At 46.5% G+C, this 17,635-nt stretch overlaps 2 protein-coding genes across 2 annotated transcripts; one reads left to right on the top strand and one right to left on the bottom strand.

The window, feature by feature from the left end:
- The first annotated feature begins 2,032 nt into the window (after positions 1–2,032).
- Positions 2,033–6,981, top strand: GLYR1 (glyoxylate reductase 1). Its single transcript, XM_048681794.2, has 8 exons — positions 2,033–2,327; positions 2,471–2,581; positions 2,681–2,782; positions 4,592–4,693; positions 5,376–5,491; positions 6,293–6,371; positions 6,456–6,626; positions 6,703–6,981. Exons 1-8 carry the CDS (start codon positions 2,223–2,225, stop codon positions 6,796–6,798), a joined length of 882 nt encoding a protein of 293 aa, XP_048537751.1. The 5' UTR covers positions 2,033–2,222; the 3' UTR covers positions 6,799–6,981.
- A 9,372-nt stretch (positions 6,982–16,353) lies between these two features.
- LOC125514043 (uncharacterized) lies at positions 16,354–17,312 on the bottom strand. Its single transcript, XM_048679289.2, has one exon. The coding sequence runs from the start codon at positions 17,202–17,204 to the stop codon at positions 16,551–16,553; it is 654 nt and encodes a 217-aa protein (XP_048535246.1). The 5' UTR covers positions 17,205–17,312; the 3' UTR covers positions 16,354–16,550.
- Positions 17,313–17,635: the final 323 nt, after the last annotated feature.

Raw genomic sequence — 17,635 nt, 5'->3', positions numbered from 1 at the left:
TCTCACCCTTGTCGACGGTAGCCTCAGTGTTCACACAAATTAATGTGTGTTTGAATGTGGTTAATCCTAAGGCATCTCTCTCTCCCCCTCTCCCCCCTCTCTCTCTCTCGCTCTCTCTCGCCCTCGCAACGAGAAATCTGTTATTTTTCCTTTGCGAGGCTTTTCAGAGGTGTGCATGCGTGGTTATCGATATTTTTGTTCGTCTTTATATGATTTTAGTTGGTGTTTATTTGTGATCCGGATCGCCATGGTACGAAAGAAAAATTGATCATGCTCTCTCGCGATGAGAAATCTGTTGTTTTTCCCTTGTGAGGTTTTTCACAGGTGTGCGTGTGTGGTTATCGATGTTTTCTTTCGTCTCTATATGGTTCTAGTGGGTGTTTATTTGCAATCCGGGCTGCCGCCAATATGATGAAAAACGGACCGTGTGCTACATATTATAATTTTGCTTTCAAAATAATATTTAGAAAATATTTAACAGGTAAAAATAACATCATATTCAAAATGTACACATTTCTAATCAAATTTTATATATAAAATATTAAAATCGGAGTAAAGGTTTAAAAGATATAATAATTTAGAAAATCATTTGTTTCACTTAAATATGATCCGCAGGTGAATTACCTAAAAAGTAAAGGGGTTTCAAAAAAATGCAAAATAACGGTTCGGATATGAATTGAGTGTGTATTGTGGGTTAATTCATAGAAAGCATAGGGTTTTTTTTTTGCAAAGTTGTGTGACCGACCGCCAGAAGCACTCCTTAGCTTATTATTAGGTATAGTAAATATGCTCGTGCTTCTCAACGGGTGAAAAATTATTATCCCTACATGGCCGCATCCTCCTACTAAATGGCCATGTTGTCCCAGACTCAAAAATCAGGCTAAGAAGATGTGGTGGAGATAAAAAGAGTCTTTGAAATTATGTGCCAAAAATAACATAAGGAGTTAGAAAAGGCAATTGAGACTTGAAGCGTTGCGATGGTATCATGGCCTAATTTCATAAAAGCATCTACGGTATTCTTTTTTGGTCCTATAAAAACAGCCTTCATACACTGCAAGGATCAAAGTTGTTGTCTTCAAGCTTAATGTTCCTCTAGTTTTATAGTACGTCTTCAATAAATGAACAAATTTGAATTAATTGGTCTCACTTATGAGCAACTGTTGTACCTGGTGATATTTATTAATAGATCAATTAAAAGCAAGCCGATCCAAGACAGTTGAACAACAAATTATGATGAATCAAAAAATCGAATCACTGCTTGGAAGTTAATTAAATGGAAAAAATTAAGAACAAACCAATACGAAAGAATAAACCTTTTTTGGACACCGTCTCGCGTAAACCTACTCATCAAGAGCTACCAACATCAGCATCTGAGGAGCCAACACCAGCATGCAGAGACCGGATTCCATAATCATATTTAATTAGGAGTCAATTACCCATAATCCGGCTTAATTAGCGGTGCAGGCCCAACGGCCCATGCAAGGTAGCACGAAAAGAAAAAGATAAACTACAGCCCAACACCGATGAAAGAAATAATTCCCGGATAAATTGGACGAGCTATCAGTAAAAAATATGCACAGGAACTTAATGGAGTTGGTTAGTGCAACAAGCCCCCACGTTGGTGGCCTCTGATCGAATCCTAGTGCCCATGCTTCTCTCTTTTTTTGTATTTCTATATCTTTAATTAAGACGCACGGCTGTAAAAATTAGTACCATCTTGCGTATATATATTTTAAATTAATAAACTGAAAGCATATAATCATGAAAAGAAGCGTATTGTGACAGTGAATCTACAAAGTCAATCCATGCTTTATTATTAGGAAAAAAAAGATATAAGGTTTGTTCACGTAGAGAAAAATAAATATTGGAAGAGCTTTATTTGGGACCTGCGAAAGCATCAATCCGTAATAATTTGAAAACTATTATTGAGGTGGGAGAGTTTTTTTAAGAATCTGCTGGATGGAGATGCCCAGCGCACCAGAAATTCTAGGATAAAGCGAACGACAAGGATAAATAGAATTAAAAAATAAAGTCGAGGGGATCGGCGGGCTGTGGCTGCCCACTGGAGGAGCACAGGTGTGTGTCGCTAGCGGCGGGTGCGTGTGCGCGTGCAGTCAGGGAAGAGGGGACGAGCGAGAGAGAAGAGGAGCCAACCTCCGCCGCCACGGCTTCCGCGTGCTAGGAAGACGAAGCAGAGCAGCAGCAGGGAGAGGGAGGCCGCGATGGAGGTGGGCTTCCTGGGACTGGGCATCATGGGCAAGGCAATGGCGGCCAACCTCCTCCGCCACGGCTTCCGCGTCACCGTCTGGAACCGGACCCTGTCCAAGGTACGCGACGCCCCCCGATTCGCCGATCCATCCGTCTGTGGCTTGGCAGATCGATCGATCGATCGATTCATATGCCATGCTCTGTCCCCTTTTGTTTTTATCCGATAATAATCTCGAGAACCTGTGGCGATTTTTGTTGGCAGTGCGACGAGCTCGTCGCGATGGGTGCCGCCGTCGGGGACACGCCGGCGTCCGTCGTCGCTAAGTGCAAGTACACCATCGCCATGCTCTCCGATCCCAGCGCCGCGCTATCCGTTAAGAGACGCCGGGAACCCTTTTGTTCTTACTCCAGCGTTGCAGGGTGCCGTTGTTGTCGCTGATATCCCCATTTCTTGCCTGTCGAATTCATCTAGGTTGTTTTCGACAAGGATGGCGTGCTCGAGCAAATCGGAGAGGGCAAGGGCTACGTGGATATGTCCACTGTTGATGCTGCAACTTCTTGCAAGATAAGCGAGGTATTCTTCTTGCTTATGGCTTTTGTAACAGTCAGAGTCAGGTGTCATTTCTGTTTGCCCCCGTGCACTGTCGTAAGTCCGATTCGCTGGGTATTGTTATCACATAGTACTAGAAAAGGGTGAGTCTGTGTTTTTTTGGTTTTCAATCCTGAGCTCCTGAATTGGGTGCTCAGAGGGTTAGGTTGATTAAGTTGCTGTGAACCCATTACTCGCCTTCTGCATCATTGATGGCATGTTCACAGGGTTAAGTTATGTTTCAGATAGTTGAGTTACATTTTGCATCTACTTGTCAATAAAGTTCGCCAGAGATGAAAATTCTGTAGCTGGACACAGGTAGGTCGACATATTAAAAGAGGAAACTGAGGAGTCACATAATAGGCATATCAATTATACTAAATAGGAGGCGAGGGAGGGTGATTTATATTTGGAATGATAACAAACAGCAATATAATGAGGATGTGGATTCTAACTAGTCTGATCATACCCATGAGGCGAGTAGCATGTGGACTGCATGCTCCTGTGGTTGCAGCCGCAGCTGCTGGTTCCTGGATGTTGAGACTGGAACAGAACTCGGTGAACACTAGCACTGTGAATCCGTTGGTGAACATGTCAGCATGCTTAGCATTAGTCAATATAGCCACCTTTTTCGAGTAGAATACAAACATCAACCTCAATGTGCTTGATCCGTTGGTGCTTCACTGAGTTGACGAACAATTATTCTATGTTGGTTTTGTCTCAGTAAACAATGTACAATATGCGAGTCGATGATGTAGCTCCTGCAGCAGCTGGCATAACCAACATGTTTCAGCGACATCGTGAGTTGTGGCATGATACTTGGCTTACACAATAGACTGGGACTCGTGACGTTCTTATTTGGAAGACCAAGAAATGATATCATCGCCCAAGCATACGCAGAATCGATGTGTTGAGCAGCAGGCTTAAGGAGTAGGACAGCGAACCCAATCGGCATAGGCATAAGTGAGAAGAGATGTAGGAGACGATGGAATAATGAAGCACAAATAGATGAATTCCCAAATAGTGAAGCATAAGTGAGAAGAGATGTAGGAGACGATGCATTCCTAGATCAATAGTGGGCCTGATATAACGAATCGTACGCTCTCATAATATATGGTGAGGAACAAATAGATGAATACAAATCACATATTGCATTTGCCTAAATTTGTGTTTCTAGCAAATGCTAAATCTTAGTCCTTATTTGTTGACAGTATCAACCTAATATATTTCTAGCATATCTATGAGTTTATTCCCTTCTTCTCCAATTATCATGGTTTTCTTTCTGCCCTTTTTATTTCATCAATTTTGAGACACCCCCCCCCCCCCCCCCCCCCAAGTTTTGTCATCGCAATGACTAGATTGGTTACTTTCTTTGGCTGGGCATCGTTATCACACACTAGAAAAGGGTGAGGTTGTGTTCTTTTGGTTCTCAATCCCGAGTTCCTGAATTGGGTGCTAGTCTCAAGTCGATTGATTAAGCTGTTGTGAACCCATTACTCACCTTTTGCGTCATTGATGCCCATGTTCAGAGGGTTAGGTTATGTTCAGATAGTTGGGTTACATTTTATTGTATCTACTTGTGAATAGAGTTCGCCAGAGTATAAGTAGCTGGCCACAGGTAGAATATGCTGGACTAAAAGAATATCCCCAATGTTTTGTGTGGACGTATTTAAAGAGGAAACTGAATCACATAATAGGCGTATATCAATTATATCAATGCTAGATTGGCTACTTTCATTAGTAAAATCATTAGTGTTTAGTGCAATGAACTTTCCTTGATAAAATGTTTTGCAGGCGGTTAAACAAAAGGGCGGAGCTTTTGTTGAAGCTCCAGTTTCAGGGAGCAAGAAGCCAGCTGAAGATGGCCAATTGGTCATTCTTGCTGCAGGCGACAAGGTAATTCACTCTGTTGTGATGATCACTTGCAAGCGTTATTGCAAACCAAATTGTGCTTTAAACAAAGATTTTTCCTAGAAACATTTTCCGCCATATCTCCAGCTCACTTCTTTCGATTGATTGCTTCTGGTGATTTTGGTATAATGATCATAATATTTTCCTTGTTATGTAAAGCATGGAAACTCATTTTCTTGTAGCAAAAAACAGTGAAACTCTTGGCAATATTCAACCCTTGTAGTGCCCGTAATAATTTCTTGCCTATGTGTGCCTGGTGCCTGCTTGGTTATACAAATACTCCCCCCCCCCCCCCCCCCTTTTCTTTTCTGCCAAGTGCTAACATAATAGTATAGCAGTGTCAGTGACTCTTTGTAGGTAGTTTTGAAGTACTTGCCAGAAAACAGAAGAGCTATTAAAGTTAGTAGGGTGGAGATATCAATCACCATAAAACTACAAAGTGCTAGGAGATATGGTATAGATATAGTATTTAGTACATCAAACATTGAGTGTGGATTCAAAATTGATACTTAATCTGGGTAATTTCACCAATTTGCGTCCTAGTGATTCTTTTAACCGTTAGGGTGTAAATTGGTAGTGCTATATCTAATCTACCACGCATAATACAATTAAACTCCCCCTAAGATTCCATGTTTGCTTAATTGGATCCACTCCTTGAATGTTTCAGGCACTATATGATGATATGGTCCCTGCATTTGATGTACTTGGGAAGAAGTCATTCTTTCTGGGGGAGATGGGAAATGGAGCAAAGATGAAACTGGTGGTCAACATGATCATGGGAAGGTGACTATCTTTGTACACATCGGCAAAACATTCAAGTGTAGTAAGGCCCTGTTTGGTTCCAAATATGTCACCAACTTATAAGTCGAAAAGTGAAAAAAGTGACTTATTTTGCCAAACAGACCCAACTTATAAGTCACCCCAACTTATAAGTCATAAGTTGCTCCACCCCAACTTAAAACTTATAAGTCACCTCCTTTTGCATGGGTCCCACCACCTTTACATAAAAAAACAAGATGGGAAGGTGTGCTCAGGTGACTTATAAGTCAGATGACAACCAAACAGGCGTGACTTATAAGTCACTGGTTTTAAGTCACCTGACTTATAAGTCAGGTGACTTATTGGAACCAAACAGGCCCTAACTGCAAGCAGCATTGCATTTTCACATCGTATATTAACCGGTCTCTATAATACTATTATATCCAGGGTATCTGAAACGTCAGTATGCAGAATACCACTGAGAAGCTTGACCGCTGATACTTTCGTAAACTGATCTGTTAGTAGTTCAGTGCAGTAGATATGGTTACTGTTTTACCCTGTGAATTCGCACCTCAGTCTATGCAGAATGGCAAATCAACTGATAATCTTTATATTCATAGCCAGCAAGCTTAGTACGGATCTGAAACCTGCTCCATTGCGGGTTTTGTAGCTTTCTCGTCTAAATGAGCTTTTAATTTTTGCTACGTTTGTTCAACATCCAGAAATCTATGAGCTCTTTTATTTGCTGCCACATCATCTACTCTGCCTTTCGGGGACGTAAATCCGTCGACTGCAATAATGCATGACATTTTTATTTTGCTGCAGTATGATGAATGCTTTTTCTGAGGGACTCTGTTTGGCTGACAAAAGTGGGTTGAGCCCCCAGACGCTTCTTGATGTCCTGGTACTGTGCTTGGTTATGCAACACCCCTGCTGTTACTTCCTTTACTACCAAATCAAACAACCATGGTTATGTTTTGACCTGCAGGATCTCGGTGCAATCGCAAATCCGATGTTCAAGATGAAAGGGCCTTCAATGCTGCAGGGCAGCTACAATCCAGCATTTCCCCTCAAACATCAGCAGAAGGATATGAGGTTGGCTCTGTCGTTGGGAGATGAAAATGCCGTGTCCATGCCAGTGGCAGCTGCTTCCAATGAGGTATGCCCCTCTCCCCTCCTACCTTCAAAACATTACAACAAAGCTAATAAACATGCAACTCGGCACTGGATCTCAGGCATTCAAGAAAGCAAGAAGCTTGGGACTTGGCGACCTGGATTTTTCTGCAGTGCACGAGGTGCTGAAAGGCACAGGTGGTCAGGCTAAAGCGTGATCGGGGGCTGAATGTTTAAAACCACATGCCATTGGGCATATATGCAGACATTCTTGTAGTTTGTCCAACCCATGTGGCTTACCATCGTACTATTGATATGTACATTCAACAGTTGATGCCGGATTGTGCTGTACGATGTATTTTTTGAAACAAGGCAAAAGATTTGCCATTTTCATTGATTAAGGGAGAAGGTTTAAGACAAATGGCCGCAAAGCGGGAGACAAATATCTACTCTCGCGGCATTACAATACTCAAGTGGGTGGCACCGGCAATAGCCCAAAGATGGGCCTCCTCTTTTATCTTCGCGATGAGCATCATCGTCGTAGTGGCGGTGTTACGGAAAACCCTTCCATTACGCTCTTTCCAAATCTCCCAAGACATGAGCATGAACAGGGAGGCGATAGCCTTTCTCTGATCTCCACGCTCAACCACATTTTTAATCCACCATTCTTGAACCGAAACCTCATTTCGCCAGTTCCTCACCACATCACCATGTATACCGAGCCATGCTGCAACCTTGATCCAGACACGCTGGGAGAACCTGCATTGGAAGAGAAGGTGTGCTGCGGTTTCCTGGACTTGCTTGCAAAGCGGGCAGAGGTTGCAGTTCGGCCATCCACGACGGTGCAATCGATCGGCTGTCCAAACTCTGTTTTGAATTATCAACCAAGCAAAAAATTTGCATTTCGGAGGGGCCCAACCCTTCCAAACAGCAGCAGGCATGATGCTTGTCGTCTGTCCCGCAAACTGCGCCATATAGGCGGTCGACGCCGAGTATTCTCCATGAGACGTGAACTTCCATAGGATAGTATCATGCGCATCATTGTCGAGAGTAACAGAGGATAGCTTTTCCCATAGCAAGGCGAACTCCTGGATATGCTCCATGGTGAGCCCATGATGGGTATCAATCTGACTAACCCAATAATTGTTGAGGAGAGCTTTTTGGACCGAGGTAGATTTCTTTTTGGAGAGGTCAAATACCTTTGGGGCAATATCTTTGGGTCTCATGCCGTTGAGCCAAGATGATTCCCAGAACTTCGCCTTACATCCGTTTCCAACACTAACCATGGTGGCTGCCGCAAACAGGTCTCTATCATTATCATTGCACGGTGTTCCCGTCCCAGCCCAAGTCTTGGGGGGGTCAGCCCACTCATACCAAAGCCATCGCAGTCGAAGGGCAATAGCAAACTTCTCAAGGTTGAGGATGCCCAAACCACCGAAGATCTTGGGCTTGCAGACAAGTTCCCAGTTGACCTTACATTTTCCACCGGTCATTTTATCGCAACCCGCCCAAAGGTAGGCACGCCGCAAGCTGTCAATCTTCTTCCTCACTTCCACCGGAAATTCCAGGGGCGTAATATGATATATAGCAATGGCAGTAAGCACTGCCTTGACCAAGACGACACGACCTGGCGTGGCCACATGTTTGGCAACCCAAGGTGGTAGTTTCCCCGCAACTTTATCCTCTAAGAACTGAAAGTGAATCCTCTTAAGCCTTGAAACCGAAAGGGGAAGCCCCAAATATCTCATAGGGAAGGTGGAGTGAACCGCTGGGAAGGCTTGCAGGACGTCATCAAGGTCAATGTTATCGCATCGAATGGGCGCAACTACACTTTTGGCACAATTAGTGACCAATCCTGTAACATCACCAAAGGATGCAAGAGTTGAAGCCAGGAACTGAATGTCATTTTTTATTGGGGCAATGAAAATGGCAGCGTCGTCAGCATAAAGTGATGCACGGATGGGTCGACCTCTGAGCGGTTGAAGATGACCTTGAGAAGTCGCCTTGGTAAGGATGTGGTGCAACGGGTCAATGGCAAGCACAAATAGCAATGGGGAGAGAGGGTCCCCTTGACGAAGGCCCCGACCATGCCGAATTGGGTCACCGGCAATACCATTGAGCAACACACGCGAAGATGCCGAGGAAAGAAGGGCGGAGATCCAATCTCTGAAGCGACTTGGGAAGCCATGGTGGCGCAGCAAATCCATCAAGTAATCCCAACGCACCGAATCAAAAGTCTTCTTTATGTCAAGCTTGAAAAGCAAAGTTGGTGTATTTGTGCGTTGGAAGCGCCTAGCCAAGTTGCGCACATACATAAAATTGTCATGGATACTTCTTTTCTTGATGAAAGCACTCTGTGCATTGGAGACTAGTTTGTGCATATGAGGAGTGAGCCGTGTGGCCATCATTTTTGCAATGATCTTGGCAATACCATGGATGAGACTAATTGGTCGAAAATTTGAGATGTCCTCTGCACCATCTTTCTTCGGAATGAGAGCTATGTTTGCCGAGTTCAGCCAATGCAAGTTGGAGACATGAAGGTTAGAGAAGTTGTTGATGACCTCCATGATTTCAGGTTGGACTATTTCCCAACACTCTTTGAAGAAGGCTCCGGTGAATCCGTCAGGGCCTGGGGCTTTATCACTAGGGAGGGCAAAGATTGCCGCCTTGACCTCCTCCAACGAGAAAGGCATCGCCAAGTCTGCGAGGTCAGAAACCGGAGCAGGGATGAACTCCCAGTTGAGGTCCATAGCACGGGGCACCCCTTTTTTGATGGCCTTCCTAAAGTGTTCTTGTGCAATCGTCTTCTTATCCTCGTGGTTTGTGACCCATCCATTGTTATGTTTCAACCGATGAATAATTTTTTTTCTTCTTCTGTGGTTGACGCGAAGGTGGAAGAAACGCGTGTTGGCATCACCCTCTTTAAGCAAAGTAACCCTGGAGCTTTGTCTCTTTCTAGTTCTCTCAAGAACGGCAAGGGCCACAATCTTTCTTTTGAGCTTCCTCCGAAGGTCCCTCTCCTCAAAGCTCAATGTTCTACTTTCTTGGGCCAAATCCAATCTAAGAATGATATCAAGGGCCATGTGAAGTTGGACCTTATGGTTTGAGAAGATCTTTTTCCTCCAAGTGCGAAGGCGTTGACTAACTCTTTTTAGCTTGTGAAAGAGGATTTGACATGGTTCAACATGGGGGACTCTCTCATTCCAAGCATCTTGGACAGTCTTCTTGAAGTTAGGCATCTTGATCCAAAAGTTTTCAAAGCGGAAGCATTTTGGCCGGGAGGGCCCCACATCACTAGCGAGGAGTAGAGGGCAGTGGCCGGACAATGAAGATGACAATGCATGGAGAAGGTGGGAGCCAAACTGAATGTCCCAATCTTCATTGCAAAAGAAGCTATCAAGTTTGCTCATGGTCGGGTTTGCTTGTTCATTGCTCCATGTGAATTTCCTATTCTGCAAGTGTATCTCCTTTAGCTCACAAGCATTGAGGGCGTTGCGGAAGCGAACAATACGGCTGCGATCGACATTTGTACGGTTCTTATCTCTGACCCGATAGACTTGGTTGAAGTCGCCGGTGACAATCCATCTCATGCCAGCAGGAGGTTTTTGTCCAACCATTTCATGGAAAAAGGCATCCTTCAAATTGCCTCTAGTAGGGCCATACACGGTTGTGATTTGGAAGGATGTGTTTGAGCCAATGATAGTCACCATTGCCGAGAGGAAGAAGTCCCCAAAGCTCACATTATCAATCTTTACTAGGTCTTCATTCCATAATAGAAGAATTCCTCCACGGGTGCCATTCGCGGGCCGCTCAGCGAAACTTTTCAGACGATGGCCGCCTAGGAAAGCAGCGATAAAAGGATCCACGGCTGCAAGCTTGGTTTCTTGAAGACATACAATGTTGCAAGAAGTGGAGGCGATGGTTTCATGTACAGTAGAACGACGGTCTGGGCAGTTCAATCCACGAACATTCCAATTCAAAATGCATAAGTTGTTATCTTCCATTAGAAACTAACAATACATCCATCATCGGTGCAGCAACATCATCATGTCGTCGCCGTGGCCTCCTCACTTCCCATGGCCTGTAGGTCTGGGGCTGTGTCGCCACCATGCTCAACTAGGGCGTCTTCGACAGCAGTGGCCAGGTCACAGTCAAGCTTGAACAGTGCACGCAAAGCCGCCACCGCAATGTTTGGCAGTTTACCATTGAACAATGCGACATACTTGTTGATGGCCTCCTCAGTCATCATTTCACCTTCCTCTATGATACCCAGCCTTTGGCAAAGCAGCTTCTCCACTAATTTTGCGATAGGCATCGATCGGTTCTTGGCCTGGAGCCGCGGGCTGCAGTGTCCCACTGTGAAACTGGAGATACCAACCAAGGTCTTCCTTCTTCTCATCGGTGACCTGGGCGGGGTTGATCTTGGCGTTGGCGATGGCAACAGGGCCTGCTGACAAGGCACAAAGATGGGGGTGCTTTGCTCTGGCTGGTCGGAGCAGTCCACCTGGGAGCTTTGAGGAGCAGAGGCGACCCCCGCTGGCAAACTTGGGATCGGAGAAATTCTGGACATGCGAAGCAAGCCAGAAGGGTGCGTCGGGGTGCAGCCATCTAGAAGAGGCGGCGATGGCTGCAACAGATTAGTCGTCCCATTGCGCGTTGGCGACCTCATTCTTCTGATAGGAGGCATCCTTGGCGGGGAGGAGGTGGCCATTCGCGGTACAAAGACTGGGGTGCACGTCAAGCTGTTGGTGGATGGAGTCGCGCCCGAAGAGGAGCCTGTAGTCGAGGAGGTTGCACGGCGCATGAGACGAGGCGGCGAGCAAGAAGGCCAGACCGGTGGCATGTTCGGCGCCAGCAATCCCAGGCCCGGGCTCACGTGATGCAGCCAATCAGGAGCAGTTGAGGAAGGGCGCAGCTCGATGATGTCCTGGAATGTAGTGCGAGGAGAAGGCGGTGATCTTTCGTTGCTCCTAGAGCCAGCCGACGAAGGTCTCAGCTCGATGATGTCTCGGTGAGTAGTGCGCGGAGAAGGCAATGGCGACCGACCACGAGTCTCAATGTTGTGCGGGCTGGTAGTGCTGTTTCTTCGGCGCGCGCTCCTCGTCGGCGTGTCAGCTGGGCGGTTTCGGGACCTCCTGCCTGAAGCCGGGATGACAGCGCCATCCGGAAGTCGTTGAACACAGCCTCTGTCGATTCGCCGGGCATCGAGTGTCGGGAGCTCCAGGCCACGGCGCATGTCGTAGTTGCCATCGCAGTCATCTCGGAGCCGATCGTAGCGAGAGCCTTGGCCTCGATTGTTGATACGCCTAGCAGGGGCGCTGGAGCGTTGGTTGCCCTCGCACCCGTCGTCCCAGCCACGGACATCATCCCAGCAGACCGGATCGCCATGGCCACCACACGGGCGGCATAGAATCCTTCCATCAGCTTCTGCCAGTGGGGGAGACGGAATCATTGCCGGCGGCGGGAAGCGTTCTTGCACTGGCTTCGGTGATTTGTTTGTGCACTGGCGTGCACGATGCCCACTCTGTCGACAAATCAGACATTTTTAGGGGTCACGACAGTCAATCTTGAGATGTCCCCGCTCCAGGCAGCGATGGCAGGTCCGACGGTGATGCTTCACAAAAATTCTGCCTGATGATGGAGGGGAAAAGGAAGGCGAGGACCTCTGTCTTGACTGATGCAGATTGGGAGACAGAGTTCTCCACCAATACGGTGGTTTAACCAGCTTCCAACCCTCCTCCGAGCTTGCATCCACACCCAACGGCTCGAAAGACATCGCACGAGGCGTCACAGGATTTGAAGGTATGGGCGTCCGCGCCGCGCCCTGACCGGCAGAGAAGGTAGCAGACCGCGCCGTCTTCAGGCATGACCTGGGGGCGCCATGGATGAGCTTAGCAGGAGCTGGATTCAGCAGGTCTTCAGCAGCAGCAAAGCAGACCTTCCGGGATGGACCCAGGCAACGGAAGCAGGAGCCGCGGGTGGATCTTCTGGGAGGGGATCCAGAACAAATGGCGAGCCTGGAGAGGTAGAGCACCCCGGCGGCAGCACTGGATCTGGCGTGGATCCAGCCAGCTGCGGGAAAAGCAAGAGAACGAGGTCCTCGTGAGCAAACCTTGGGCTGGAGAAACCAGGGGGCACGGCGGTGATGCAGGGGAGTGGCACGGCTGGAAGCAGAGCGGCCCAGCAGCGGCGGCGGCGGTGGCTGCGCGCACCAGCGCGGTGCGTCGCAGGAGAGTGGGCGGAGCCATGTTCGACAGAGTAAATTAGATTGGGCAGTAGCTCGAAATGATGTACGATGTAGCTGCAAGTTTCGAATTATCGGCTTGTACATGAATGAACCATTGGGGTTTGGGACTTGATTGCTGCCAGGAGTCAGGAGATGAACCCTCCAGACGGGAATAAAAGGGCCAGTTCTTCCTTGATTTTACGACAGCTTCTCTCAGAAGCTGCCCCTCCTCCTATGGCTCACAGCTCGTTTGGCACCCAGGTCCAATTTTCATGTTTGGCTGTCATGTGGATCTGTGAAATGAAATGAATGTCATATGTCGTTTGGCTGCTATTTTGGCACCCGTTGGTTGAAGGAGGGGGCAGAGAAGTGGGTACTTGCGCTGATGAAGTAGTCGATCTGCTCGTCCGCTGGTGGTCTTCGGTGACATGCCGTTGGGTGAGGTAAGGTTAGGGTTTGAGGGGGAGGGGAAGGGGGCTGCGGGAAATCCGGACGAATGCCAGGTCAAAGGGAGTGAATTCAGAAGTATGGACATGTCTGTAAGACAGGGGTTTGAGCCCCATCTGCCTTCTTCTCCAACGACCCTCTCCATCATTTGTCCGCTCCCCCCCCCCCACACCACCCCCACCTCTTTTTTATTGCCTTTTCCATTTTTTCAACCAAAATTGTTGAATACTACAAAGATATAGATTGAACATAGAAACAAATAGCTTAAATTTAAAAATACATAATTAAAACTTAAATATTTTTCTAAGTACATAGTTTAGACATAAAATTCAAAGAGTCACAAATATAATGTTTTCTATGATGTATCCACGAATGATCCAGAGGATCATTGAGTAATTGTTGATGCATTTCTCGATCCCAATTTGCCGGTGCATCTTCAGAAAATGTGCAACATGCTCAGCTTGTTGTTCTAGGAGGTGTACATGTTATTCAGACTTTTCAAAATCAACATTGCATATACCATCACCCTCATCCTCCAACATCATGCCATGCAAGATAAAATAGCAAGTCATCATCTTCCACAATGTCTCGGGATGCCACGTATTTGCACGTCCATAAAAAATATCCTAACAAGGTTAGAGCACTCAAAATGCCCTCTCCACATCCTTCCTAGCACCGCAACAAAGTGAGTTTCTTTGTTATGTCGGGGCTCAGAGATAGTCTTCACAATCGCAGCCCATTGAGCATAGATATCATTGGCAAGATAGTACCCTATGGTGTAGTTGTGCCCATTGATGATGTATTTTCACTCCTAAGCCTGCCCACCACAAAGTATTTTAAACAAAGAAGATCGCTAAAGCACGCTGATGTCGTTGTGAGACCTCGGCATGTCAAAGAAAGGGTGCCAAATTCACAAGTCTTCTAATGTCACTGCTTCCAGTATCATGGTGGGATATTTGGTATGACCTTGGTATTGCACATGCAAACCTACCATGCAGATAGTTTTTCCACCGCCAGTGTATGCAATCTACAGAACCAAACATACCAGGAAAGCCCCTTACTTCTCGAAGTGCCAAAAGCTTTTTTGTATTCTCATCATTTAATTCTCTCAAGTACTCCGGTCCAAACACCTCCACCACCGTGGTGGCAAATCTGACCACTGATTCAATACATGTGCACTCTATCATACGGACATACCCATCAACGACATCTGTAGCTGTGCCATATGCAAGAATCCTCATAGCAGAAACACAATTTTGGAGAGGAGGGCATATAATCACTCCAGTGCAATCATTCTCCATCGTGAAGTAACTATCATTTTCTTTCACAGCCTCCACCATGTGCAAGAACACATGCTTGCGCATCCGGCAGCAACGCCGAAAGAAAGCCCTTGCATGATATATGGGGTTGGCTTTGAAATAGTCGTTGTAGAGATCAACATGGCCCTTTGTCTTATTCCACGTAACGCTTATCCTCCCCATCGTCAAACCCTTGAAGTTGAGAACATGCCCTCTCTTCCTTCTCCATTTCTTTTGAGGATGCTCATCATCATCAACATCAACAACTTGTAGTCATCATCAACTATGTCTGATGACAATGAATCATAAAACTCATATGTAAATAAACTCATCATTTGAGCCAATTGGGTGTCCCTATAAATTTGCAACAAAAAGTGCCAAAATCTATTCGAACATTTGGTCAAACACTTGGTGTGTCACGTGTATGCTGGCGCCGGCCGGCCGGACCAGGACATATAAGGGTGGCGTCTGGGGCATCGATCATGTCAGGGAACATGCTTCTGGTGGGGTCGGGACCAAGGACATCGAGCAAGTTTTTCCTGGGAATGTTGATTTCGTGAGATTGGGTGGGGCCGGTATGTCGGGTCCAATATGGCGGACATGTCCGAACAGGGTTGGGAACGGTCCGGCCGTGCAAACAAATAGAGGATGTTTGAAAAGGCCATTTGGGCCAATGTTTTTTGTCTAGATAGTGTCTGGCTGGACATATGAGAGGGGTTTGGGAACTGCTGTTGAAGATGCCCTAATCAAGAGAGTTTTTCTTATGTACTCCCTCCGTTTTTAGATATTTGTCTTTCTAAAGATTTCAACAAGTGACTACACACGAAGCAAAATGAGTGAATCTACACTCTAAAATATGTCTATATACATCCATATATGATAGTCCATTTAAAATCTCTAAAAAGACAAATATTTAGAAACGGAGGGAGTATATATGTCACTGGTGTTAGCCGTTTAATATTTTATCCTGGTTCTGCCCACCCAACGTCAATGGGGAAGCCATCATGACGTAGAGAAATGAAAATCTGCCACGACCTAGTATTAACAAAAAATGCTTCCTCCGTAAAATAATATAAAGATGTTTAGATCACTAAATTTTAGTACTTCCTCTGTCTCCAAATATAAGTCTTTTTAAAGATTTCAACAAGTGACTACATACGAAACAAAATAAATGAATCTATATTTTAAAATATATCTACATACATCCTTATATTGTAGTCCATTTAAAATGTTTAAAAGACTTATACTCCCTCCGTTCCTAAATATAAGTATTTGTAAAGATTTCATTAAAAACCACATACGGATGTATATAGATACATTTTAAGTGTAGATTCATCCATTTTGCTCCGTATGTAGTTCACCTAGTGGAATCTCTACAAAAACTTATGGAGGGAGTATTTAGGAACGGAGGGAGTATTAGTTTACAAGGGAGTATGTAATTATTTGGAAACTAACACAACAAGATTGGACATTCGCCAACTACTCGCCTTGCTAGATCAGCCCCCGTGCACATGTTTTCTGACCATTGTATTCTCGTGGAAAGCGATCTAAGCCATGAAGACCTGGGTTTGTGGAGCAGGTTTTTTTGTTACTTTCCCTTCACCATTTGCGTCATGTTAGTGCTGGACGTTTTCATAACGTGGGGTGTACAAGATCCAACAGCCGTGCTTCTTTTTTCTTCGTTCAGCTTTTTTCCTCCTTCAACCGTTTACTCCTCTCACAAAATCGACTTATCCAAATTGCAAATTCAGTCAACCTACATATAGCTATTGTGGCTGTAAAAAGATTGCTTCAATGCCTGGTGGTTTTCAAACGCTTGACTTTAACAAACATGATCCTTTTGTACACGATGAGACCAAGACATAACAACAATCTTTTTCTTCTGTATACGATGAGACCAAGACATAACGACAATTAATCAACGCTATAGAGAACTCACATAACTCCCAAACCATTGATCACGCTCTCCATAAAACGAACAAACAGCCAAGCCGGCCAATCAGAGCTTAGCGTGGTCGTGGCACTCCTGGCCTCGGATGTCCATGCTCGGGAATCCGACGACGACGTGGCAGTCGGAGTAGGCCACCACGCTGAGCTTGAACACGCCGAAGATGGCCACCCTCCCCTGGATCCTCGCGCTCGCGTCCAGCGGCAGCGTCCCGGCCTCGATGTCCTTGATCAGCTGCGCCATGTCCTTGGTGAAGCTGGCGGTGAGCACCGTCATGTCCAGCTGCACGGTCTCGTCCCCCCTGCCAGGGATGCGGCCGGGGTCGACCTGGGCGTCCCCGACGTGGGTGCCCCGGTACCAGAGCTCGGCGGCGCCGGAGGCGTAGGAGAAGGAGAACCGGTTGGGGTTGTGCACGGCCGCGGTGAGCTGCACCGTGAAGTTGGGCTGGGCGAGGCTGGGGACGGGGCCGACGAAGCGGGCGGAGAGCACGCGCGTGCTGGGGTCGCGCACGCGGAGCACGGTGAGGAAGAGGACCAGGAGGGTCACGCCCAGCAGCAGGAGCACGCCGAGGGTGACCAGGGCGCAGATGCAACGGCAGCGGCGGCGGCGTCTGCGCAGGCGGAGGTCGTCGTCGTCCAGGGGCTTGGCATCGGGGGAGGGCGCGGTGTGGATCGGGAGGCTGCACGCCTGGGGCTGGGAGGCCATTGTGAACGTCCGAGCCCTGCAAGAGACGATGGAATTGAAGGGGCTAATGATCTACTCCAGTTGGCGGTGCAAAGTGAGCGAGGGAGGGACAAACTATAACATGCAGATGCTGATATAATAAAATAAATGATTGGACTTGTTTGACGGTGGATGGTGTCCGTGAAGCCAGTGACATCCCCGTTGGACCAGCTAGCAGTGTGGTGCCGTCGCCGTGTATCTCTTGGCTGCTTTACGTTGTTCACTTGGTTATTGTCATTCATAAACTAGGCAACAACCAGTAATATACTTCCTCCGTCCGCAAATACTTATCAGAAGAAATAAATAAAAATGAATGTATCTAGAACTAAAATATATTTAGATACATCCATTTTTTCGACGAGTATTTTCAGACGGAGGGTACTATTCATCACCCAGGGTACGGAATAAGTTAT

This window comes from Triticum urartu, chromosome 6A (genome assembly GCF_056163025.1).
Source record: "Triticum urartu cultivar PI428250 chromosome 6A, HENAU_Tu73, whole genome shotgun sequence".
In the NCBI taxonomy this organism is placed as follows: Eukaryota; Viridiplantae; Streptophyta; class Magnoliopsida; order Poales; family Poaceae; genus Triticum; species Triticum urartu.
This window is presented reverse-complemented; position numbering and strand designations above follow the sequence as displayed.

What these genes read in the sequence shown, in the direction of transcription:
- GLYR1 (XM_048681794.2), top strand. Translation starts at nt 2,223, where the DNA reads ATGGAGGTGGGCTTCCTGGGACTGGGCATCATGGGCAAGGCAATGGCG. An exon ending in ATCCCAGCGCCGCGCTATCC is followed by an intron (nt 2,582 to 2,680) that starts GTTAAGAGACGC and finishes GAATTCATCTAG; the next exon opens with GTTGTTTTCGACAAGGATGG. An exon ending in CTTCTTGCAAGATAAGCGAG is followed by an intron (nt 2,783 to 4,591) that starts GTATTCTTCTTG and finishes AATGTTTTGCAG; the next exon opens with GCGGTTAAACAAAAGGGCGG.
- LOC125514043 (XM_048679289.2), bottom strand. Translation starts at nt 17,204, where the DNA reads ATGGCCTCCCAGCCCCAGGCGTGCAGCCTCCCGATCCACACCGCGCCC.